Source organism: Thunnus albacares, chromosome 5 (genome assembly GCF_914725855.1).
Source record: "Thunnus albacares chromosome 5, fThuAlb1.1, whole genome shotgun sequence".
NCBI lineage: Eukaryota > Metazoa > Chordata > Actinopteri > Scombriformes > Scombridae > Thunnus > Thunnus albacares.
In genome coordinates, this window is record NC_058110.1 from 19,129,614 (window position 1) to 19,157,060 (window position 27,447).

General features: G+C 38.7%; 1 protein-coding gene across 1 annotated transcript; it reads right to left on the bottom strand.

The window, feature by feature from the left end:
* Positions 1–6,276: 6,276 nt before the first annotated feature.
* Positions 6,277–27,117, bottom strand: tead3a (TEA domain family member 3 a). The gene is made up of 14 exons (XM_044351657.1): positions 26,889–27,117; positions 21,492–21,733; positions 13,290–13,354; positions 13,021–13,083; positions 12,844–12,906; positions 11,321–11,332; positions 10,797–10,907; positions 10,648–10,691; positions 10,463–10,524; positions 10,238–10,371; positions 9,923–10,093; positions 9,212–9,352; positions 8,954–9,106; positions 6,277–8,188 (listed from the first exon to the last, which is right to left on the bottom strand). The coding sequence occupies exons 2-14, from the start codon at positions 21,496–21,498 to the stop codon at positions 8,075–8,077; spliced, it is 1,140 nt and encodes a 379-aa protein (XP_044207592.1). The 5' UTR covers positions 21,499–21,733; positions 26,889–27,117; the 3' UTR covers positions 6,277–8,074.
* Positions 27,118–27,447: the final 330 nt, after the last annotated feature.

Genomic DNA, 27,447 nt, shown 5'->3' on the forward strand with positions numbered 1-27,447 from the left:
TACTTTTTGCCTCTACTCTGTTACATTCAGGTGTTATCCTCTTTTTACTTAATTTATTGATAGCTATTGTGTTACTTTACAGATTAAGATTTTACATACAACACATACATACAACACATATGGTCTTATAAAACATGATCCACTGTTACAGATTATACTACCCAACTGTATATAAAATATTTAAAACTATCTCCACCATGACCAACTACAACAGTAAAATGCTTGCATATTAATATAGCAGTAATAATAATAAAGTAACATAATATATATATATATATATATATATATATATATATATATATATATATATATATCTGTATACCACTCACAGGGGGCATTTTTCTGCACTATGAGTAGGGGAGACCAGGGACAGTCGTAACATGGGATGGTTGTAACACCTTGAATTCCTCCAATCAGAAACAAGCTCCAGTGATTACACTAACTCTGCACATGCTCAGTTAGTTTGTCTTCTTGCTTACAAAACTGAGTCAAAGCCACATTTGAATTCCCAGAGAAAGTTACCAGCAAAAGTGTTTTTTTGAGGTAAAAAATTAACTTTTCTATTAGATGTATTTTTTGGATACTGTCCTGAGATCAAATGTCTAGGAATCCAAACAAGTATTATTAGAATCACTGTTTTGTAAGCTAAAAATAGAAATGGCTAACATGTGTCGAACTAGCAGTCAAGCTAGTTCACATGAGGTGAAAACATGGCTGGTGATACTGGGACAGTTGTAACACCTTGTTGCAACCATCCCTGAACCAAGTTTCATTTATATTTTAAAAACCTAAAGGCCTACGTAAACTAGATAGATAGATAGATCATAAAATTACATGTTAAGTCAATGATAATCAGTTGTATGCTAATAGTCAGTGGAAACACGTTTGCTTACAGTATGCTAAATATCAGAAAGAGAAAGACAGACAGGGGAGTCCCACTTCCTTTGCTGGAGAGGGCTTCAGATGGCATAAAACAGGGCAAAGCAGTCAGGACAGTGGCCAGATCATACGGCATTTGCCATTGGACCCTGTACTGAATGTTGTCCTCAAACTAATCCATTTTGATTTCATGTTTAAACTTTTCTGAGGATGTGTGTTCTACCCATTAAATAATTTTCTTGCATTATAATTTGATGGCTTCCCCTCTTTTTTGTCATGTAGTGTTAAAAAAGGTATTCGTTATTTAAAAAAAAAGAAATGAATTGTCACAATAACATGAATGTTAAATAATCTTTTTCATTCTAAGTATTTGATTGATTAATTATGTATATTTTAGACATGTTACAACCATCCCTGGCATGTGTTACAACTGTCCCTGTACACTGGGACAGTTTAACAGTGGAGTGACTGTACTTAAATCAATTTTGCAACCTGTACATATTTCATAAAACCACTTAAATACATTGTTTCAGTAGTTGACACATTGCAGTTTACAATATAGTAAATGGACTGTTCCAGTTCCAATGTTTTAGATTTATTGGGAAAAATCGCAAAAAGTGTGACAACTGTCCCTGGTCTCCCCTACTTAACTTTTGACATTTTCTGTACATTTTGTTAATGATACTAAAGGATCTGAATATTTTTAACACCACTGTTACTTGAGTAATTTACTTCTGGCTTACTTGTACTCCACTACTATACATTTCAGAGGGAATTATAGTACTTTTACTACATTTATCTGACAGTTATTGATACTCTTCAGATTAATACTTAACATATAAAACATATCATTAGTTTATGAAATATAATGCATAGTTACACAATGTACAATACATGCCAACAGTATATAAGAAACAGTTCAAATAAACTTCACCTCAACCAGCTACAACATAAAAACTACGACAAAACTTTCTAATAAGGCAAGTTGTAGAATGGCTTTATTAATACTTATTAAATCATTTATCATTTAAATCACTTTATAGACAAGTTATAGGCACTTAATTTGGGTTACAAAAATCAATGGCTGGTTTCCACAGCAGACATTTGACCTGTTACAGTATAAAGCACAGGTGTTACTAATAACATTGACAATGGCTCTGTTCTAATTATGTGTTGCAGTAAACTATGACAGTGTAACGGTGAACCAGTTTGCACAATACCAGGAACCTAAAACCGAAGCAGCTAAATGCAATTCAACCATCATTCACTTCATTATTTACACCTGTGCTTTTCCTACTGTGACATGTCAAAATGTCTTCCAAGGAAAAGGCCTATTACAAGAAATTCCACTTATCACTTTTCACCTTTGTTTTACTTTATTTCTCTTCTTTTCTGTGCTTCTTTAAATTTAGAGTTTTAGCCAGGATTAAATCACTTTTTACTGCACACTTGATCTCAGGGTTAGGGTTAGTTTTATAAAAACTGTTACCCACCCAATATTTCTACTGACTTTGGCAAAATCTAAAATTACACAACAAGCAAAAGGCACATGCAGTTATATGTTTAACACAAAAGGTGTGGTGAGCTATTTCTATCCCCTTGAAATCCATTACTGACCTTCATTACTGAAACATCCACTCTACTGATTTGCTGTTTATTGATATTGAATCCATCATGCACCTCCTGACTGTTGTGATACACTCTATAAGATAGCTGCAATATGAACACAATACGTACAGCTGCTACCTTACACGATGTGAAATGTATTGATCAGATATTGTTTGGTGACAATAACAGGCAATAGAAACAATTTGCAGATTACTTAATTTTTTTGGTTTTGTCAATTTAAATGTCAGAACCTAATTTATTCACCATCTTCCTGAAAAACATGGGAATTATTTCATTTTCAAAATACTTTGACTTCACAAAAAAGATGCAACAAGTCAAACATTTGGATCAAATGAAAAGAAAGCCACATTAATGCTTTTTAAAAACAAAACAAAACAAACAAACAAAAAAAACCCTACTTAACTAGATCATCAACTTCAAATTGCTCTGCATGCCTCACTCAGATTTCTCTGGATAGCCTCTGAAATAGATTAGTAACATACAGTAGGCAAATTGTTGAGGACAGAGGTGAGACAGGTCACAGCATGAGCAAGCATCAATCAACTTGAGAAAAGAAAGAAAGACAAAGAAACAGAGGAATCTGATATGTACGAAATGGGAGAACAGAGAAGGAAAAAACAGATAATACCAACATATGCTCTCTGCATAACCGGATTGTTTTGGCTAAGTTTCTGCAGGTGACATTTTCCCACCACACCCTTCACCTCAACACTGTCAAAGTAGGCCTTATAAACGAATGTCATGTCTGTAATGTATGTGCGATTCATGTGTGTGTGTTTATGACAATGTAAGTCAATGTGGGTGCTGATATACTCAGCTCTTCTCGGTAAATCTCTAACAGTTTTTATCTGAGAGAGAGAGAGGAACATGAGTCGTACATTTGTTTGATCTACTGACAATGTAAGTCTGTCAACACAGGTGACGTTATAGGCTAAGGACAAGATAGTATTGTTTGATTACAGTTGATAGCTGAAGACCAGAATGAAAAAATGAATCAAATGTAGTTTTAAAACCAGATTTATCCAGTTTCAAAGTGACTACCACTCTATGAGGGTTCATCCATGACTGAATAATATACTGATTGAAGGTGAGATACAGACATGAGCAACCTTTTAACTATGTTAGCTGTATACTTGTATTGCTGCGATGTTGGCAGGCTTATGGGTAAGCACCACACCCAGCCTGAGGGTTTTTCCTGTGTGTCACTGTTCACCACTTGCTGTTCTGGCAGTGTGGCGCTGGTAAATTGAGCCTTCACAGATAGATACCACTGTGACTAATGTCTGCCAACAGAGACACCGAGACTGTGAGTGGGCAACAGTGAAAGTGGGCACTTGTAGGGGTTTTTCATAACCTTGACAAAGTTACAACAAAGACGTTTGTAATGGTGCCAGATGTCACTGTGAAGCTTTGCCACATTTTCTGAGGATGTGGGGAAATGTGAACAACAATGTGCTAGTTCTTTTTTATCTTAGGGTGTGAGGATAGAGGGTGTTGTATGTTTTACAGATTGCAAATCCCTTTGAGGCAAATTTGTGATATCTAGCTTTATAAATAAAACTGACGAGCTTTTACGATGCTTGAAACCTCAAAACCCAAGGCTATAAAGCGAGCATTATCACTACCACTTTAAAGCTTAGATATGGACCATATGGACTGTTGTACATGATGTGTACTCTTATCTCTTACACTTGGATGGTTGCCAATACATACAAAATGTGCAATACATTACAAGTCACACTGAAAGATCCTGAAAAACGTTTGAGCTTTTAGATTTACAGCCTGAAACATCCACACTATACATTGTGTAGGTACTATTTCCAGAGGATTCAAACTGAAGTGTGAGACTTGATACTGTGTTGATGTCAGGACATCTGACATAATCTGGACTGAGAAACTGATAGAAGTTTTGTTGATAGATGTCAACCTATGCCCTACAGATGAAGCTCTTTATTGTGCAGATGTATGTATGGTGTGTAGTTGTAGAGATGGCACATTTTTAGCCTATATCTATCATCAGGGTGGAGGAAGTACTCGGATCCATGACTGAAGTAAAAGTAGTAAACTCAGTGTAAAAATACTCCATTGCAAGTGAAAGTCCTGTATTCAAAATTGTACTGAAGTAAAATTACATCATCATTATCAGCAAAATGTACTTCAACTATCAAAAGTAAAAGTACTTATTATGTATTAGATTGTTATTACAGGTGCTTTAACATGTACATAAGATTTGATGTTGTAGTTGGTCAAGATGGAACAAATTTGAGCTACTTTATAGCAGATTACAAGGCTGGATTACCAACCTGGCAAAGTGCCAAAAGACCCAAAATTCACTGTCGCCAATTGGTTGCATATAATTCTATGAACTCCACATTTGATCAGGAATTTGCACCACTAAAGAAAAATGTAAAGTGAGACAGGTCCTGCATTATTACCTTAACTTCAGGCCCATCTGCAAAACATGGCCACAGTGTCCAAATGTAGTCTTAAGAGTTAATTTTATTTTTCACTCTGTTCATATGGTGCTACGCCTGAATAACGTTGTGTTAACTGACTCAAACTAAATGATGAACTGAAAACCTGGGGCCAGTAGTGGTCTAGCATAGTTCTGTTGGGTTTCTGGGTTCAGAGCATATACTGAAGTAGGTGGGGGGGGGGGGCAATGACCCAATGGGGGCCCAATATAGGCCCAATGACTTATTTTTGCCCCAGGCCCCCAAACAGGTTAATCCAGTCATGCTGTTGGGTACTTTGATACTTTGATCTATAATAACAAATCATAATATTTTTAGACAATCTGTGTGCTGATTTGCAAAGTAACTAGGAAGTGTAATTATCAGATAAATAGTGCAGTAAAAACAAAAGGTTTCCCCCTGAAATGTAGTCCAGCAGTAGTATAAAGTAGCATCACATGTTAATACTCAAGTACAAGTATCTCACAATTGTACTTCAGTACAGTACTGGAATAAATATACTTGTAGTTACTTTCCACTACTGCCTATTATGTGTCATCACCTAACGTTTCCCATCAGTAACTTTTTCTGCACAAAGACTTGAATGGTCTGGCTTCCTTTCATATTGGGAAACCAACCAGCAGACAACATAAATAATTTATTGTAGCACAGAAATCTGTGTATGTTTTCTTGACCCTTGTATATCTGACATATCCAGTTCTTGTATTCAACTTCCCACAAAATTGTAACATTACTAGCGTTGTTTAATTTTGTGAGTACACGCTCGTGCAAACACACGGGACAGACAGGAGTGTTGTGTAAACGGTAATGAGGTTATGTAACTAAAGGGAAGATACAGTACATGTGTATGTATGTGATATGTGAAAGGCTGGTTCGGTGAGGGTATCATGTATGGAGAGAAGGTAAAGCTTCTACATGACTGTAAACTGATCTGTCCACTCTTGACAACTTGGTAGTGAGTAAAACTGAGCTGATAGCACCACCTGCTGTAGCAGGCCAGCATAAGAACTTTGCCAAAATAAACATAACCTAGCAAAGTTAAAATTCATATTATGAAAAACTTGATTAAATAACAGGAAAATAAGACTAAGCATTAGATGACAACTTTCTTTGATGTCAGTTTGATAATAGATGCTACGATGCAGTTTGCTTGGTACTTTAAAATATTGAGGTTTGACACCCAGCACTAACTGGGACAACATAAGGAATTTCAGTTTCAAATGTATAAAGACGAATGACTTTCCCCTCAAGCAGCTGTCTGAGTGTAACTATCAAAACTCTTAAGGCTGAACAATTCTGCAAACACCATGTGATTTTATTGGTACAGCATAAAGGCACAGATTTAATTCACTGAGCAGACTTGACCAAAGGAGTGATGAGGCACAGCCAACACACACAAAAACGATACAAATTTTGGCTGACCACACAGTGAATATGGTTATTTAAAAGTGAACCTGTTGGCTCTCACTTTCACGATACAAAGTCAAAAAGACAACTCATTGTCACCTCCCACATGGTTAACGATAATCCTGCCACGAGATGAGGACATGATAGAGTCAAATAACATTTACTATTAAAAAAAAAAATGCTGGTAGTTATGCGTACCAGAATCAAAAACATTACATAGAATGAAAAGAAAAAAAAGCAAGTGTCAGCTGGATAATCTGTTAGTGTTAACAGGCAAAACTCTACCCCAGTGCACTGTGGGTGACCTTAGTGTGGTATGTACCATGTTCTGCATACATCAAAAAAATAAGAGACAACTAAAACACCCATCATTTATGATGTTTAGAGTAACACTTCTAGCTGTGCTGGTAAAATACAAAAAAAGATCATTCATCTTTACAAAAAATGAGTATATTTATCTTGTTTTGGCTTATAAACAGTACCATTAAAAGTGTAGTGTACACATCCTATACATCAGTGCTCCTCAGGTCAAGGCTTTATGAACCAAAGCACATTCTTATCCCAACTCACGTGGAGGTAGAAATACTGCAGCAAGCCCACACAGTCATCGTAAGAACAGTATTGTGTCTATGAACAGTGAAGATTGTTCTTGCATTCAAAATGCTGCTGACACCCAAGTGTGAACTGAACTATTGTTGTTTCCAAAGACAAACTAGCCAAAACTTAACACTTCCTTGAGATTTGATCTTTCCCTCTACACCGTGTACCTCCAAACACAAAATACTCCTAAAGTGATTTGCTCTCTTTACACTTTAACACAGTGTTTCATTCAAATATAAATACAACTTTGTCGTCTTTACATGTAGTGCATTATACTCTGGGAAGAGACACACTCATACTTTCCGCCGTATGTTCTTTAGATCTTTGATTAAACCGACTGAAGATCATGAATCCACACCAAGCAGTGATAGAGGAAACACCATTATAGGCTCATTCAATTCCTACCTTACAGTGATACTACAAACTGTAAAAGAAATAGTCATTGTGGCACTTACATTAACACTGATTAAATGCTTTGTTTGCCAAAGTATATTCAAACTCGTCTCACATCAGTCACACCTATGACGTAAATGTATACATTTGAAGTTCCTGGGAAATCATGATCTCCATTTCTAGTGCATGGAAGCTACATTCCCACTGTATATTATTTATACAAGGGAAGAATATCACATATTACACTTGATTAAATGTAGTGTTGCTCTTTTTCTGGTTCCTTTTGTTATATTTTCATAAGTGAATTAAATGTCTAATCAAAAAGAAAAGCATAAAACATATAGTTAACAGTGATATTTTGAATTTCTGTGACTGAATAACTACACAGACAACATAACACTAAGTGATAATTTACACCAAGAATAATACCACGTTTTGGTCAACACCCATTCAAAATTAATTTAGTGTTAAAGTCATGGGATGCTGCGGAGAGATGTGTGCATAGTTTGCAGTAATGGAGAAGCATACACATTAAACACATCACAGGTGTGACTACAGTGTGACTGTTGGTCTGTTAAAACAAGTGTGTTTTTTGAGTAGAGGATTGGGAATCTGTGTGTTTGAGCTGGAAATAGGGTTTATGCTGTATGTATCAAAAAGTCTGTGGAGAGTCTCTGCATGCACGCAATGTGCTAGTCGTTAACTAGTCGATAAACGTGGTACTGTGCTCCGTGTTCACTGGTGGACACTTCAAACACAAAGGCGATGCACAGCAGAGTCTCCTGAGTTTCTCTGTTGGACACCACCTGGCAAGTGACAGAGAAAATATTGGCGAGGGTCAGGATTTAATAATAACAGACTCCAGGGGAGGGGAAAGTGGGAAACCAGTTGAAAATGTGTACATCATCTTTGCTAATGGGAAAGCAATGTTTACAAAATCATCAGATCATCAGCAATTAGATTTTTTGTGAAAGCTCAGAAGTTAAAATGCAGTTTTACACATCAGAAAGTGTGCTAGTGTACTAACTGTCATCATCATACACTACAGAAAATAGTTAAGACTGCTTCTAAAATGACTGGACACTCCCTCCTTTTGACCTCTTCAACTTATAAAGTTTCACTTGACCAAAAGTCCCTGAATGTCATCAGGGTGGATTGTCACCCAGCACTTCCCCTCTTTCAGGGAAGAGAGGATATACCTCCCCCTGTGGGAGGACGTATAGAAAAATCTATTTTAAATCTGAGTGGTTCAAAAGAAGCACATTCCCTGAAGCCATCTGACTCCTAAAATGATTAACCTTTTAGCTTGTTGTTTTCTTTGTGGTATTTTGCATTTAACCTGCATCTAATATGTTTAGGTTATTTAACTCTTGGATTGTAAACCTCTGGCACTCTACGATATGTTTTGTTTTTAGCTTATCTTTTATATTAATCTTATTTTGTGTATTTTAAGTATTTAGTATATTGTGTGTTTAATGGTAATGGCCTGTCCTGCACTATGATCTTATCAAGGCAAGTTCCTGACATTTGTTGTAATAACAATTAAAACTACTCAACACAGACACACTTACCTGTAGGATGGTGAAGTTCTCCAGTACACTGTTCATCATGTATTTCTCTGGCAGGTGTTTGAGTTTGTGGATGAAGTTGATCATATATTCACACATGGGTGAACGATGGATACGGAACACATACTTTCCTCCCTCCATATGTGCATATTCTGTCTGGATGGGGGAGAAATCCGCAAAAACGCATCACAATTAAAAACACATGTCGGTCTGTCATGAAACACAATCATTTGCATCAAAATACTGGGTTGATTTTCTTACCTCGACCTTCTCCACCACCTGTTTGCCAAAGGAGCAGACCTTTGTTGAGACGCTGATGGTGATGTTTTCTGTTCCACTGTACTGGCTGCTCACACCGTAGAACGCACCGGAGCCCTCCTCAGCGTCACTGCTCAGATCCGCCTGGAAGAAGCACAAGAAAGGTAAACAACCACTGAGGACAGATATCCTTAGTACGAGTACCTCATCAAGTGAATGGGAAGGTACTGTTCCTGCATAGACTGTGTTTGTGAGGGTTTCCAACTGTAACTCGTCATATAAACTTAACATCATCAATTCCCATAAAAAGTTACTGTAGCAAAAACAGAAATAGCAATCCAATGTGCATTTTTTGCATATCAAAACTGTTTGAGTGTCTGCCAAGGAAGAAGTCAAGTTCTTGCGTAAAACCCTGCTCCAGCATTACACTGGCTTTGCTTCCCCCATGTGGATTAAAAGGGTATAACCTCACCAGTCTGAGAAATTATACTTGATGTGAAAACAGTTATGTACTGTAAACATACGTCACGAAATCTAATGATTTTGGTACATTTTGTAGGATCAAAGTTCCCTAATGATCCCCTGATTTCTCATGATCATTTGTTAAATTCAAAAACTTCCTTCACTGAAACATGCCTCTTACAATTCCAGGTCATTAAAAAGAACAAAAAACAAAAAAACTTATCAATGGGAACTCTAGTTTTATGTACTGACCCAGAACTTGACAAGGAAGAATGCGTTGTGCGGTCCTTTTTCGTACAGCTCCTTCAGGCCTCCTTTCTTTTCAGAGAATTTGTCATAAATCTGTCTCACATCTATCGACTCCAACACAGGATCACTGTAGCCCGGGTTTGATGGGCCAATGTGCACGAAAAGGTGTTTATACTGCAGGGGAGGAGAAACATAAGGAAGAGGGAGAGAAAAGAAACAGACTTGGTTTTGGCAAGATTTTAAGATTTTACATTGTTGACTCTTCTTTAAAAAAAAAAAAAAAAAAAATTAAAAAAAAAAATGTCTGGACGTCTGTACCGTCTCTCTGTCTCTCTGAGTCTCCAAGAAAGCAGAGTACTCCAGTAGCCGTAGTTTTGCTGAGGCGATGGTTCTGTCTTGCCACACGGGAGCTGCTATCGCTGCAGGGCGATGGGGAGACAGGGGCTCATAACCTGCCAAACATTTGGCAAACAAGGACAACACAATTAACTTCACAGCAATCACATTAATTACTAAAGTCGCCGCATTTGTGTTCACACTTACTGATGGGTGTGGGGACAGGGGCTGGTAGTGTAGTGTATGGAGGCTGTGCAAAGGGCTTGATGCTGTAAATAAAAAAAAAAAATAACAGCAGGAACCTAAAATGAGCAATTGTACCAATTTAAGCATATAACCATCTTCAAATTTATTTTTCAAACAACACCATCTAATCTGGCGGTGATGCTTACTCCTGAGAATGTCCAGGCTGTCCTGGCACGGGGCCGGGCCAAAACTAAACGAAAAGAAGGGGAAAAAAAGAGCAGATATTATTACTCAGACTTTGATCCACAAGGTAGAAAAGAACAGATGTGTGTGCGTCTGTCTGTGAATGTCTCACCCTGACTGGTGGAGGGAAGGGAGTCTGGGGTTTCATTACACTAGCAGACACGATCTGAGCTGATGAGAGGTTGGCTACTGTCTGCAGTGCTTTGTCTTTGGAAACCTGGTCCTGAATGAGATATACAAAATAATGTACAATGATGACGCTCCGTCTTGCAAAAATCCAGTAAAAATTTAGGTTAACATTCCAGAGTCAGCCAACCTTCATGGCCAGTTTAGACAGCAAGCCAGCCAACATATAATACTTCAGCATGATGCAATAACTATGAGGGAAGACAGGACAGAGTGCAAAGCAGATACAGGGGGATGCTAAAGCAGTAGTAGGCGCACCAGGCTAGCAGGCTAGGAGAGGCAACTGGAGCCATCACCAGTATTTCACTAAAGCCACTAAAAACAAAAGAGTAATGAGCAGGATTTTTGAGTCTGGCAGTAGCTCTGCGTTGTGGACTAGCAGTAATGTGATGCCAACCGCTAAGCACAAAGCCTGAAGCAGAAAACTGTAGTTGTATAACCAAAACTTACCAAGTTCATGGCCTATGGCAAAGAAAACACGTTATTAATTATCTTCACATACACACATTAAAATAAAAAGCAGGTCACAGAATCACTGTTAGGCAATAAGAAAAAAAAACACCTCCAGCTACGTGTAATTCCTGGAAGTGACTTCATCCAGAAGCCACCTTGTCCAACACACTCACGCTAAGCTCAAAAACATTAATACTACATTGACAGGACAAGCTATGTTCTTTTTTATCTATGCCATCTTAAAGCTGTGTTCTGACATTTAAATCTGGAAATATATGGGCTTGGAAACCTGAAAAAGTTACCCTCTCCAACTGTGTATTAGAGAGCAGCAAGTTAAATGCCTTCGGTTCACAATGATGTCACAAAGTACGTCTATTACAGGGCAGGGTAAAACCACAAGAAAAGCGCTTACACAGGAAAGATATAAAGAACTGAGGGAAGTGTCCAAGAGCGAAAACGTGGAGATGAGAAATGTATTAAAGGAGAAAACTGAAATTCTTCATTCTTCATCAAAGATGAGGGGCACATTTTTATAAAAACTCCTTGTGTGTTTTGTGTGTATGCATGCGTTCATGTGCAGTGCTACAGCCGTGCACATGCTTAGGTCAACCAAGCCAGCTACTGAATCTCATGCAACCATCAGTCCAATCCCACAAGCCTCTTGAACTCTGTAAAAATGATCTGTACTGCCATGCACAAAGTAATAAAAAAAAAAACAAAAAAAAACACATACTCTTTCCCACAAATTATGACACACAAACGCACTCAAAACACCTGGCTTTTACACAATGAGCAATGCCACATGTGGACAAAAAGCAAATGAGTCAGACAACCTTAAAAGCATTAAAGCACCCGGATAAAACGTTTGAAAATATGAGTTTGCAAAGCCTTAACTTGCCACACCCCGCTCCCACAGCCATTAACTAACACTACTTTAGTGCCCTATTCACACTTTTACTATCATGTACGTAACTCTTTGTAAACTGGATTTATACTCCTTCATCGAGATGTTCCAGCAGTCCTACCATGGATGCCAATGGCACAGGAATCATGGCATCATCAGATCACTAAATGTATTTGTCATCAGGCCACACGGTGAATTAACTGTTAATCATTTCCATCTTCCTGCATTCAGTTGACTGCAACAAGAAGGTTTGCACTGAGTCCTTTGTTAACTTGTTCCATGCCATCTTGGCAGTGATGATGTAGGAGAAAACAACTAGTCAACTAGTCTAAGTTCACCAATTATACTTTTTAACCTTTTACTGAAACACAAATGAGCTGATAGGCAATGACAGACCCCCAACATGCAGTAACATTTTCGAGGAGGTGCACGTCGCTCGTAGCAGAACCACTAATGTAAGTAGTATTTAGCCTCCGCTTGTAGTAACCTTTAATTCCTGTAAGCTCTGACAAAGACTATCAGTAAGTCAGTCTACGGTGATTCAGTGGGTTAAGTTGCATTCGGGCCACGTGCAGAGCGAAGCAGTTAGCATGGCAGAGTCAGTGAGCGTGTGTACCTTGAGCTTAGACTGAATCTCACGAGACTTTCTCTTGGCCAAGACTTGCAGGTGACTAGAGACCTGAGAAAAGACAGGATGACGGAAAGAGGATGGTAGGAAAAAGGAAAGGAAAAGAAAAGAAGAAGGGGATGTGACTACAGAGGGAAGAGGGATGTTAGTTCAGCGGTCACCCACCTTGATGCTCGCCTGATATTCTCGTACCCTCTTACGTGCCAGAACCTGAATGTGACTAGACACCTATGAAACCAGGGTTAATGTCATGAAAAAAAACACATATTCACAGGATGATTTTTTGCCATTTTAAATAGCGTTGTCCATTAATAATTACATTAACATGGTGATTGGGTACAAAACATCAAAATAAAACAGTTAGCTGCACCTAGCAAAATCTCATAAATCATAAAAACATATGTAAATCATCCTTAATAACTATCTGTACATACCTGTTTGCGTGTGCGTGTCTTTCCTGTTCGTAGCTTGATATAGCGAGCTATCAGCTCATTTCGACCTAGAATTGAGAAAAGTAAATAGATTGAATGAAAAAGGGGAGCACTAAAAAAAAACAAAACACAGAAACACTGATTTTCTGGCATCAACACTTTGGTGATATCATAAAACTTTTATGTAGGAGAAAATAGGGAATTGATGGAGCTGGCGTAACCTGTCAGGAATGGTGCTCCATTTTGTTTTTTCTGCTTCACACAATCTAGTGAACCAATATGCACTGTAAACAAGGGTTCAACATTTTATTTTAAGATCACCGACACCAAAAAAAAAGCTCAGATTATATTTGATTGATACTTGGAGCTCTTCATAGACAACCCCTCAAACATTGCTCTACCACTTATGCGGTCAGAGTGAGATTTATTGTCCTGCAGAGACTAACTTCAGAGTTTGGCCTTTGATTACCGCTCAGTATCCACCTTATTTCTAGAAGCCAATTGTTCCCTTTTTTCCTGGCAAAACGACTCTTAAGACAAAGTATGAAATAAAAATGGTACAGTCACAAAGTAGACCTGCATGTTTTCAATCACACCACTGGCGAAACCTACATCATTTGTTCACTGGCAAAAACAAGAGCCAAAAAAAAGGCAAAGATTACCGAAGTGAGCGGTAATAAATTCACATTGAGCCAAACTTAAGCAGATTAAAGTTGTAAGATACAAACCAAAAGAGAAAATGTGTAGTTTGCAGTGTTGAAAATAAAGCTGAGATCAAGCACTGATTAAGTACAATCATACCAAAACTACTCCATGTTTTTTCAGCCTGCGTGTCACTGAGAATATCAACTGGCCATATGTAGGTTTTGGTTGTACTAATTTCACTGGTCAAGCTCTGGTAAGAAGCCAAAAGATGAAGATGATGTGTATACTTTTCCATCCCCTGAATGGATTTAACATGAATATGAAAGTTTAATGAGACAGCCTTCAATTTCTGTGGCTGTATAATATTCTTATTATAGACATCCTGTGTTAATTTTGAGTCAGATTTGGCCTTGCTTGCTGGCAGAGCTCTACAGTAGACGGAGAAACAGTGGAATGGAGCGAGTAGAGGTCATCATATGGTTAACAGACTTCCAAATTGTGGTCACTACAGACTGCCTGGTCAGCTATTTCTTTCTCTGCCTCCCCCCTACTCCCACCCACACCTGATGAACTGCTAATCGTCACTGGTGAGCAGCTCGCTATTCACTCAGCGGCAGATGTCAGAATTAGCAAGAGGCTAAAGAGAGGTTAAAGGTGATTAAATGAAGCCTTACACACTAATTCCACGACTGTAAACATTTATATCACACACACAGACACACAGACACACACACACACACCATCATCAACATCACCATCCTTCTTTCTGGGAAGTGGTCCGATGCTTAAGGGACTTAGGTCACATCAGGCTGAGTCACATCAGTTCTGAGGACTTACCAGAACACAGAATTTCCCAAAATCAACAGAAGGGGCTGACTCAGACACAGCAGTCTGCTCCAATTCCCAAAACAGTACACACACACTTTTCCTGCAGTCTACCACTGTTCCACATGAAGGCCAAACGTTTTATTTTTCATCAGAAGAAAGTCATGTCCTACTTGCTGAGTGTAATTTACACCTTAATGTGAGCAGAGTGGGCACAGTGGAAGATGAGTTAGGACATGGAGTAGTGCATTATAAGATGAAGTTCCTGCGCTTGTTCAAAAATCATGTGATTTCACACGTAAACGTGTTTCTCCATTTCTCCCCTCATCTGCCAAATAAATCAAGCGTTTACTCATTTGCTCCGTTGTTGAAATTTAATACTGGATTTATTTTTTTTTTCTTTTTTAAGACAAGAGATAAAGAGAGACTGACAGTACACAAAATAGAGAAGCCATAAAACAAAACTAAACAAACTTGACCTTAACTTTATTTGGTCATTCTCTCATTGGGTTTACAAAATTAAAATAGCAGGAAAGACCTGCTGAAATTTTATTGGCCAGAGTAACACGATTGGCAGGGCTTCTTACAAATATCAACATCTGATAAGCGTTCATTAACAACAATAAACTGGAGCTCATTTGTTGCAGTAGGCTACATGTGTTTCTTGTATTTACAAACATTACTAAAACATCATTATTAAAACTAGCCTCTGTTTTATATGTGTCAACCTGTGAGTGCAAGAGCAAGTGGTCTGTCTGCTGATCATCCTAATTTGGGAGTACATGCTTGACACCTTAATCCAGGGTGACATCATGCTAGTAACATATGACTGAGAGCAAAAGGAAGCACAGAGACTGGGGCTCAGTTTCCACTGGCTTAGTTTAGCAGGAAGAGGTGCAGCAGAGTTCACATGCACTCAAGTAAAACTGACAATTACATACAAGACTAAGTATAGTCTGGGAATTTGTATATTGTAAAAACCTTTAATAGTTTAGATGTTGTCCTTTCCTGGTTTTAAGAGCTGCACTAAGTAATATAAGTTTTTGAACATGACTGTTGTAGCTAAGTTGAATAAGTAGTCAACCGTTCTAGCTGCTTGACTGTGATATCCATATGTATCCACATGAGCCACAAAAATGAACTGTAATCCACGAATGCTCTGCTAATTTATGAGTTGACTTTATGTGTGAAAAGGGCTTCAATTAATTAATCTGTTACAGTCGCACTGGCAATCTGCCAATACAGACTTTGTAGCATTTCTGTTCTATTTTCTACGCAGCTGAAATGTGAAATAAAAAAAATACTATGGAAGTCCGTAATCTCCTTGATAAACCTTGATTTCTTGGTGGATTTTATGATGGGATTAACTAAATAAAATATGATTATAGCGCAAGATATGATATCAAACCCGAAAACGAATGAATGAAAATAATGAATATTAGCTGTCTACTTGTACCCTGCACAATGACAATAAAGTTGAATCCAATCTAATCATCAAAATAGATGATAAAAACTGTGGAAGCACAATAGCTCATCAGCCATATTGCTTTTTTTTAAAAGAAGGCTACGGATACAATGGGATGAGGTCCAGACAAAGCTTTTTGAAGCGTCTATATAAAAAAAAAAAAGAGAGAAAACTAATGACTTTCTATGTGAAGAAGCCACAAACATTTGAATTAAAATTAAGCAATTCTACAGTGTGGCACGCCCTCCTAGCGCAATGGTTAGTGAGCATGCCACATAACCGCAATGTCCCTGGTTCGATTCCAGCCAGGGGCTTTTGTTACATGTCATCTTTCTTCCCTTGTTTCCTGTGAGTCATTTCACTGTCAACTGTACAATAAAGGCCAAAAAGCCCCCCCCCCCCCAAAAAAAAATGATGTAGAAACGTGGACAAGGGGTCCTGCAGACTGGTCTGAAAATGAGAAACTAATGTGTCTATTAGAGTATTATGTGTCACTGTAGCTTTTCAATGTGTGAATGTATGTAACAGTGGGACTATCCCTGTTTATTGAGAAGGAAGTGGGGGTGGTCAACACAGGGAGCCCACACTTCCACAAAAGGAGAAAATGCTGCAATGCTGAAACAAACTTTCCCTTTCTGTCGCATGGGATCACATATCCCGTTTCCCTCACAACACACACACACACACACACACACACACACACACACACACACACACACACACACACACACACACACACACACACACACACACACACACACACACACACACACACACACACACATACGACACAGGCTGCTACAGACAAGAACGTCATCCCTCAGCCAAAAAAAAATTGCTGGGAATGTTGGGTGCTAGCCAAAGCCTTCAATAAGGTAGGAAGAACTGGTCAAAATACATCAAACGTCTACTCGCAGGCAGCAGACCCAAATAAAAACAAACAAAAGTCATATTGCATGTGTGTGCGCACTACAACGCTGGTATGCAGTCCTGTAGACAACTATGAACTAGTCTTTAAGCAACTAGTGCCCCAAGGGAATGAACAGCCATGCTACTTCTTCACAATATTAATCCTGACCTGACCTGAAACATCATCCTGCTCTCTCCTTTGACCCTGTCAGTGCTGACTGCCAAAATACCTACAATCAGATCACCTGGGCACAAACTAAGAGGTCTTTACAAGAAGGATCAATAACCCACTGGGTTCCAAAGTGCAGGTAGCGGATCACTACGGGCCTTTGCAGCAAATCCTCGAAGACCCAAACTATATAAGGAATATTAACTTTTAAATTATTCTGTTACAGTTGAGGAAATCAGAGTGATTTTGGCCCTGATACTTATTGGTTATGTTTACTAATTGATGTCACTGTAGAGTTTGTTGTCAGGGACTCCACTAGACACATAAGCCTTATACAGATTTAAACAAGTCCCATGAGAGCCAGTGATCTAAACCAATTTTTTAGCAGTTAAATGTAAAGCGAAAATTAAAGATGGTAACATAAAATCCCCATTTCAACTGATTATTGCATTGCACAGCTACATCTCAGTTTAAAATTAAATGTACTTAAATGTAAACAATGTTTTATTTACAGTAGTAAGTGTTTTAACATTTGATAACATTGAATTCATTTGAATTCATTTAACTAAAACTAATGCAATAGGCCTTTTTCACAGAGGACATTTTGACATGTCACAGTGGGAAAAGCATAGGTGTAAAATAAAGTTAATCATGGCTCAATTCCGTTTGGCTGCTCCAGTTTCCAGGTATTGTCCATGATGACTCACTGTCATGGTTTAGGCCTTGACCGCACGTATAGGGCAATTTTTCTAAACGGATATTTTCTGTAAATTCTCCACTCGACCTTCGTTTTACCCAATATCTCCGTACACATGAGAACAAATGCTCAAAAAAGTACGCTGGGCCAGTAGGTGGCGATAAAGTTTACATTAACCATACGTCAAATACCAGCAAGCATGCGAAGTGAGATAATTTTCCTTTGGCGGTAGTGACGTAAAAACAAAAACAATAGTAGCTAATTATTAACGTACTTATAGTTATTTGACATCTGTTTCTTCACCTGTAACACGTTTCTGGCACATGGCCCAAGGAAAACAAACGGTATATATCCGCAATTGTTGTTGTTTCAGGCACATGCTCGTAAAGCAACAATGGGCACGTGCAACGTGAGGTGTGACATCATCGTTTCCCATATGACATGTCCTCACGCATACACAGAAACTGGAGTTTTTAAAAATCTGTACTTTAGAAGGCATTTTAAAAAAAATCTCTTTTAGTGACCTAAAACGCCATATGTGTGTGGATGAGAGGCCAAAACGTAGAGGAAAATGTTCGTTTTGCAAAATATCTGTATTAGGTGTGGACAATGCATTACTGGGGAACTTGAATAGAACACAGTCGTCGTTAATGTTATTAGTAACACCTGTGCTTTTACTACAAGTAAAAGTTTTACTGCCAAGTAAAAATGTCTGTTGTGAATAAGGCCTATGGCTAATATAAATTCTAACACATTTCAAGGTGAGCCACACATCAATTAACAAAAACTATTTGCAGTACAATTTGTGAAAACCTTGCTACTATTAATCAAAAAGACCCTTTTCAATTCTTTAAATATAGTGACGAATTGTCTTAAAATTCTGTCACTGAAAGAAACTTTGGTTAAAACCCTTTACAAGAAAAGTAGAGTGATATTTTCTCTTTACATTCTGTCATTTTTAGGGGTGTAACGGTACGTCAATTACTTGTGGTTCCTAGATTCTCGGAAAGTAGAATGGGAGGCAGAGCCTTCAACTATCAGGTTCCTCTCCTGTGGAACCATCTTCTAGTTTGGGTCTGGGAGGCAGATTCTCTCTCTCTACCTTTAAGAGTAGGCTAAATCTTTCCTTTTTGATAACAGTTAGGGCCAGCCCAGGCTTGCCTTGGACCAGCCCCTAGTTATGCTGCGATAGGCCTAGACTGCGGGGGAACTTGCCATGATGCACTGAGCTCATCTCTCCTCCTTTCCTTCTCCATCTACGCATTCATGCCCCATTAATGCGTGTTACTAACTTGGCATCTTCCCCGGAGTTTTGTGTTTTCTCGTCTTGCAGGTGACCTCTGGTTGTAGACTGCCTGCTGCCTGTGGCTGTGGACCTCCTGCTCTCCCCTTGGTCTAGCTTGACGCCAACTGCTGCCACTATTATTATTAGTCATATTTCTATTAGTATTATTGTTTTTATTGTTGTTGCTGTGCTTCTCTGTGTCTCTCTCTCTCCCTCCCTCTTTCTCTCTCAATCCAACTGGTCAAGACAGATGGCCGTCCACCTAGGGCCTGGTGTTACAAATCAATTGGTTTTCCTGTTAACTGATTACCTTTGTTTGTAAACGTTGGGTGTTTCTCATGGCGACACAGAGAGGAAACGTAGCTGACCTTGCAAATCCCTGATTATGATTTATATCACTCATAATTTCGTAGACTAGACTATATTTATGATTAATTTAGCTTATTGGTGGTTTATGGAGTTTAGTGAAACTGTGGGATCAGAAATATTCTTAACCATACTTTGATGCATTTTCTTCAAAATAAAAACTCCCCACCTGGGTTTCGATACTAGGTGTTAAATCTAAAGGAAAACTTACGGAGCAGCGTACTATACCACTAAACTACGCAGCTTTGAGGACTTCTCATATACTAATACATAGGCTATTTTGAAGCAAAAACAACTGTATGTTATCTTTCAGGTTTAAAATGTCTCTGCTAGAGTAACTTGTGACCACTGTTATTGAAATGATAGCCATACAAGCTCTGTTTGTTGCCCCTCTTAAGTTAAACATTTTCCAAAGATCAGTGGTTATTTCTGATCCCACAGTTTCACTAAACCATCAATAAGCTAAATTAATCATAAATATAGTCAAGTCAATGAAATTATGAGTGATATAAATCATAATCAGGCATTCGCAAGGTCAGCTATGTTTCCTCTTTGTGATTGGAACATCTACTGTCACCATGAGAAATTCCCGTTTACAAACAAAGGTAACAAGTTAACAGGAAAACCAGTTGATTTGTAACACCGGTTCTGCTTGAGGTTTCTTCCTGTTAAAAGTGGAGTTCTTAATTGCTGCTGTCAAAGTTTTTACCCATGAGGGAATTTACGGTCTAGATCTGCTCTATGTGAAAAGTGTCCTGTCGTGATTTGGCGCTATGTAAATAAAAATTGACTTGACTTTGTCCCAAACGGTCAAGGTATGGATGTCATGGTTTGGTGCATGCAGACATATGAGGAATACGCTTGCTGACTAAAACAATTACTGTCAAAATAATCCACTTACTCCGACGTGAGGAACAATAATTCTAGAGCTCGAGTTCCACCCGGAACATTTTGTTGGCACACCACTTAGCTGTAGCATGCTAATGGATGTATGCTAGCGGGCTTAGCCAAGGTAGCCTGGTTATCCTGATTACCCTGTAGTGTCACTGCTGTCAGATTGACAAACAAGAGACCCAGACCAAGGGCAACACTATTATTAAAATATGCTCTGTAGTAAAACAATATCACGACTCCCCGTCCCCCTCCGCTCTCTGTGACGGTCAGCTTTTCACTCCGTCTTTGAGTGAAGCCATTCAGAACAACGATAAAAATATTTGATTTCTGACGTGGTCAGACAGCACGTTGTAAAAAACAGTTCTGAGAGAAAAATGTGGTTAAAAAGGAATAGGGAAAAAGTAAAAGTAGTGGTTTGGTCCCTCTGACTGATATATTATTATATATGACATCATTAGATTATTAATACTGAAGCATCAGTGTGTAAGCAGCATGTTACTGTTGTAGCCGTTAGAGGTGGAGCTAGTTTGAACTACTTTATATACAGTTAGACCACAAATCAACATAAAACAGCTGTCAGCAGGTGTCCTGACTCCTTGCAAGAAACTTTTTCCACTGCAACACAACTTGACTGTTTCAGTAATAGTTGTTTACATTTTTCAAAATAGAGGACCAAATTAATATTTTCTACCTTTTTTTCCCTGCTTTGCCGAAATCATACCGAACCGTGACCCCAAATCAAGGTACATACCGAACCATAAATTTTGTGTTCCGTTACACCCCTAGTCATTTTACATGTAAAGAATCTCAGCAGGCCTTAAACACAGACATGTAGACTTAAGGTTTGGCTTTTGAATTACATACAGAAGAAAAAGACTTGAGAAAGGAAGAGATGATGGAATGGCTGGATGAAAGACAGTGTGTTCAGACAGAAATGTGCTGTTCCTCACCATACATCTTTCCCTCGTCTGAAAGTATGATCTTCCTCCTGCCGCAGGGAGGGTAGATGGCAAGAGCTTCCTGAAAGCTCTGCTCAATGTCTGGACTCCACACTCCCTCGGGGTCGCCATCCAATCCGCGGTCTGCCCCGTCAGCCAGTCCATCTCCATCGTCACCCTCCTCCTGAGCCCCGTCAGGGCTACCACGGCAACTCCACTCCGACGCAATGATGACGGCTCCGGCCACAACCCACCTTCAACACAAGGACATTTCCATTAATTTTGTGGTGCTGTAGAACTTTATAGAGTATGAGAGAGAGACAGACTGGGGAGCAAGAGATGATAAATGCACTTGGATTTAAAACAATTTGAAAAATGAAATATTTTTGAGTGTTTATTACTACTTGTAAGCAAAAAATTATTGATATTCATCAAGGAAATTCCATTATGCAGCATCAACAAAACTAGAATCAATGCATGTGGCAATACTGAACTCAGGTTTCAAGATGGGTTTTCTTCCACATTAAAAAAGCATTAGACCAAAATATCTACCACAAAGTGCGAGCACAGAGCAGTATTTGTTTTCATAGCTGATGAATTCAAGAGGCATCGCAATCAGCAAAATGTTAAGAAATTAATGCAGCCGTCTCCGGTATGTTTTGAAAACACAGAGCAGTTTTAATTAATCTATTAAAAGTAATATACAAACCCTTAAGTGTGTAGTCTTTGTACAGTCAGCTAATAACAAACAAAAGACATTTTTGTGGTTATAGAGAATTTGCTGTATCTTCAAATCAGCAACAGATGGAATTCACCAGCATACGCCACTACCCACAATGCCAGCCTAGAAATATAGTTTGCTTCTTAAATTTGTTAGTAAGTAAAAAATATGAAAACTCTACATCTGATTCCTGAGAAAAAAAAAAACTTTCTTTAATGACTGAATATAAAATTTGTTTTAGTCATTTTTTCCAAGTAAAAATGCCAAACATTAGCTGGTTCTTGCCTCTGCAATGTGAGGATTTGATGCTTCTCTTTGTCATACATTACAGGGTTCAACGTTAATGTTTTTTTTTTTTCCCGACCGGGCAAGTGGGTCAGAAATCTACTAATTTTTACTTGTCCCTATACAAATTATTTTATTTATAAGTGGTTATCAAATAACAGAGACCTAAGTTTATTGTCAAGTTTCATCTTTATTTAAGTAAATGAAGCAGAACAAGGACACAGAGAGTCTTTGATGCGAAGCAACAAACATTCTTGCATATTGAAAATGGTATGACCCATCCCCTATATTTCACTGAACACTAACTTCTTTTGATCAGCCCACTTTCTTTCAAATAATGGAATAGACTCCGTAAACTGATGGCAAATACATTTTTAGACTAATTTCTTCCACTCTAGGCTTCCTGATTTCCCTCTTTAATGTTTCTCGTTATCAAAAGTAGTTATGGCAGTGAAAAAAGACATACTCCCTTTGATTCCCCTATTTGAATGCTCACATAGTCCTGAGGGATGTTTGTTTCACACATCACACTACTAGCCTACTCAATTCTTGATTGGCCAATGGCGTGTGCCAATATTCTCTGATGCGTGCTAGAGGAGGCGGTTATGCTGTGTGCCAGAGAATAAGAACATAATTATTGATGCAACGATGACTGAAAAAAATAGCAAACTTTTTTTTAAATTCACTTGCCTGACAGGGCAAGTGAATTTACAAGCCCAACGTAGCATTTTACTTGCCTCGGGCAATCGGGCAAACCTTATTGTTGAACCATGTACTATAGCAAACTTGAATATCTTTTGGTTTTGGACTGCCAGTTGCACAGAAGAAGAAATATGAAGACGTCACCTTGGACTGTGGGAAATTACAATGAACATTTTCACAATTTTCTGACATTTCATAGACAACACAATCAATTGAGAAAATAACTGTTAGTTGTAGCCCTAGAACAACGTTTTGTTTACAATGGGAAGTGGCTTTACAAGCTGTAGATCACCTTGCAAATCTAACTCCCTGATGAAACAGTTGAATGACAAGGTTGATGTATCATAATTTCAAATAATACACTTTTTAAAATTTTTTTTCATTGCCATTATGCTGATCACAGCTTTAGAAGGAGGCGTTACTATTATCACCATCAGTGGTGCTGACCACTCAAATCTGTTGTTCTTACTTATGAACTTTTCAGAGACAAGAGTGAATCCTACTAAAGTTCTTAATTTCCGCATCACCAATTAAAATCAGATCTGCTTTATGAATGAGGCCCAATGAGAGGCAGTTCAAGAAAATAAACTCTGCCTCGCCAACCTACATCACTCAGACAGTGATGGATGGACGGGACCAGGATTAACTCTGTGGCTGCCAAGAAGGGTGACAGATTTCTGGGGGCTCCAAATGTCTCCACACTTCACCTAGAGTGAGATCAGATTCACCTGAAGTTGTTTACAGTTCCCATGGATACCGGTTGTATTAATAACTCTGGTATTCAGGGTTAAAGACTTGACAGGCAAAATGACAAAACATTGAGAACTTGTAAATTTATAAAAGACACCGACCAAGGTCAACAAATACACTACCACTTGGTCGAGTTATGAAGGCTACAAATTAAAACAGTGATGACAAGACCAGTTAGTTATTTTCCTTTGAATAATCCATGAGAAACTAGAACAGGCAATTCTTAAGCCATACTAACTTCCCAAAAGCCTGCAACCTTGCCTGCGTAGGCTACATGAGGAAATTACACATTCCTTTGTTATTGTTGAGGATGCTCCAAGTCTCCTCAAAAGCAGGCACACATATGCAACATGAATGCTGCCTGGTCTGTAATGTTTTCCAGAGTGTGGCTAACATGGTCCCTGCCACAAAGGAACCACAGAGGATCAGTGTGGTCGCAGAGCTTCCCCCGCTGTGGTGTGCTTATTGGACACACTCAGCACAGGGCCTTCCCAGTTTCAATCACTGCTGACAGGACTGTGCTGTTGCCATAGAGATCAGACAGACCCTAGTGAGATGGTTAGGAAAGAGCAAAGCCTAAAAGAACATTTTGATATTCAAGGGGAGGGGATGTGACGGTCTTCAGAGTTTTATTGTGCAAGAAGTCGGCCAATGGGAAGATGTTGTTGCTCTAGGGTCTGTTTGCCCTGACTGGAGCTGATTAATCCTAATGTTCAGTGTGGGGTCACGGAGAGTCCTGGCCCTTTTTAACAGCTCAAAAAACATACATAACATTGTCTTATCGCCTTTATAACTAAGGACCTTTCCTAATTTTATAATAGCTTATTGTTTGCGTTAGACGTCTCTGGGGTATAAGTGACCTCAAACATAAGTAACATCACTAGATAAGCAGGTTTCCAACCTCAGGGTAAATTTTAAGGGTAATAAGATAAGATAAAATTTAAGGGCATAAGATGATTAAATTATGTTTACTTTTTCAGATGTGTTTAAGTTTTTCTTTTCTCTTGTGAAATACTGGATACTAACCTCTTTAGGCCTTAAAAGCTATCAAATATTACAAACTGACATGAAAATATGCCACTTTGGTTGAACCTCTCACAGCTCACACCCACACAAAGACCATAACCTGTAATGATGCACCATAGGTATACATCGCCTAAGTCACAAGACTAGAGCTGCAACAATTGGTTGATAAACTGGTTTGTCGATTGACGGATAATTCATTGCTGATTTTTTTTTTTTATGATTGATTTATTGCTCATTTTCTAAGGGGGAAAAAAACTCCAAAATTATCTGGTTCCAGCTTCTTAAATGGGAATATTTGCTAGCTTCTTTAGTCCTCTATGATAGTAAACAGAGTATCTTTAGGTCGTGGACTGGTCGGGACAAAACAAAACATTATAAGTTGTATTTTGGGCTTTGGGAAACAGTGACTGACGTGTTTCAACATTTTCTGGACCAAATAACTACTGGACTAATTGAGAAAATAATCAGCAGATAAATGGATAATGATATAATTGTAACTTACAATCCTACACAAGACAAAAAGGTTGGGGACAGTAATGTCTTGCAGTGCATAGCAAAACATGAACTATCTCCTTGTTTGGTGTGATAATGGATCATAGTCACTGCTGTACTTTGTCACTCTAATCAAATTAGTAAACTCAGTCTGTGGTAAAGAGAAAGATTACCGATTTAAAACACTGTATGAGGCAACTGATTTTGCAGTTGCCTCATACAGTGAGTAAAAGTAATGTCAAAAAAAACTTGGAATTGTTAACTTTGATTAAAATCACTTCAGTTAACTCCAATGTCAATGCAACATTATTAACAGTAAATAGCCCAGTATTGTGTAGCAAGACTGATTGTACTGCTTAGCAAGTTGGCCAAGATTTGGGAAATGATACAACTGGAGTGGGCAGTCACAGCTGTGATGCAAAGTTAGGACATTAAACATTGAGGGGATATGCAGCTTTGCCAGTTTCAATATAGCTCCCAGTGGCCAAAAGGTCAGGTGTTTAGTGCAGTGAGGAGCCAGTAGAGCATTGAGCTAAATACAGCTATGAGCTCAGCAAACACTGACAAGACACATGCACATTACAGTCTGCCTGCTGCTCCAATGGGAACACCAGTGACATTATGAGAAGAGCCGGGCTAGATTTCACCACAGCACTTTCAGATTTCCACGGCCGTTTCATCAAACTCCTACAGGCTTTTGTTGTTTTTAAACACAGCAAAATGAACCAAACTTTAAGCACATGGATTAATACGGTCCTAAAAGTCAAATAACAAATCACATCAGTTTGATAAATCAGTCAGGACACGAACAAAAGGTGTTATTTCGCCTCTGACTTCTGTTGGACCCACAGGAACAGTTTCACATGTTGGTAAAACTTTCACAACAACAAGAAATGAATCCCATCTGCCAGCATGTAGTTAGAGGGAAAATGAAATCACATTCAACGGTTGGAAGCCGTTAAAGCAACTGTGAGTTGGCAAAAATCCGTCGTTGATGACCAAAAAAGAAGGAAAATACTCATTGTAGCTTAGCCTAGCAGTTATTAAAATACTATATAAAGCTTGTAAAGTATAACGAGAAATGTATTTTTGAATCTTTCTGTGGATATATCACACACAAGCCGCTGCTAACACACTCGAGCTGACATGCTAACGTAGTTGGTTAGCTTGCGGGCTAATATTACCTCAACAAACTCCAACTAAAGTCCGAGAGACGATTAAAAAGTCATTGTAATTACAACACGGGTGGCTGAGGAAAGTACAGATAGACTCCCTGCTAAACACACGAGGCTCTGAATCAGCAAAGCGGCAGCGGGGAAAATGCGAAATATGTCAAATATCCCAAAACTTCAGGCAGACACGAAGCGAAGCAGCTGCTGCAGCAGCATGAAAGTTGCAGCACACAACAAAGAACTATGTGAGAGCGCACTCACCTTACAAAAGGCTTCCCTGCTCCGCTGCTGCAGGCACACGCTCTTCTCCTCACACTTTGGTTTTGTAAAGCAGATTTGCTTTCTGAATCGCGACTATTTCCTCGGCGAAAAAAAATAAAAATAACCGTGTTTGACAGAAAAAAGGCGGAATGCCAAGTATGAGTTTGGTATGAAATCAACGCGCGGACGAGAACGCACAGAGGCGTGGCGTCGAAACACGCGCACACGCAAAAGTTTTGTGGGTCCCAACGCAAACTCCTCCCATGACATCAGCCTCTGGGCTGGAGAGTAGGGGGATAAGGGAAGGTTGTGTTGTTTTGTTACCTTCCAGAGGACACATATAAGAAGTTATGTCTGAGATTTTAGGATGATTTTTGTCCCTGTAGAATGTCTTCAGAGTCCAGTTGTCTTAACGTTGGCTGTTTTACCCCGATATACAGCTGTTAATGCAGGCTATAGTCTATATATGAATTATTTTACAGCTGTAATGATGCAGGGATATGTCAGTGGTTCCCAACCTAGGGGTCGTTTTAAACAAGGAAGAAACAACAAGCAAACA

Coding starts and splice junctions, on each gene's coding strand:
- tead3a (XM_044351657.1), bottom strand. Junction 12,907..13,020: donor AATATCAGGCGAGCATCAAG/GTGGGTGACCGC, acceptor GTCTTTTCTCAG/GTCTCTAGTCACCTGCAAGT. Junction 10,525..10,647: donor CAGCCTGGACATTCTCAGGA/GTAAGCATCACC, acceptor TTTTATTTACAG/CATCAAGCCCTTTGCACAGC.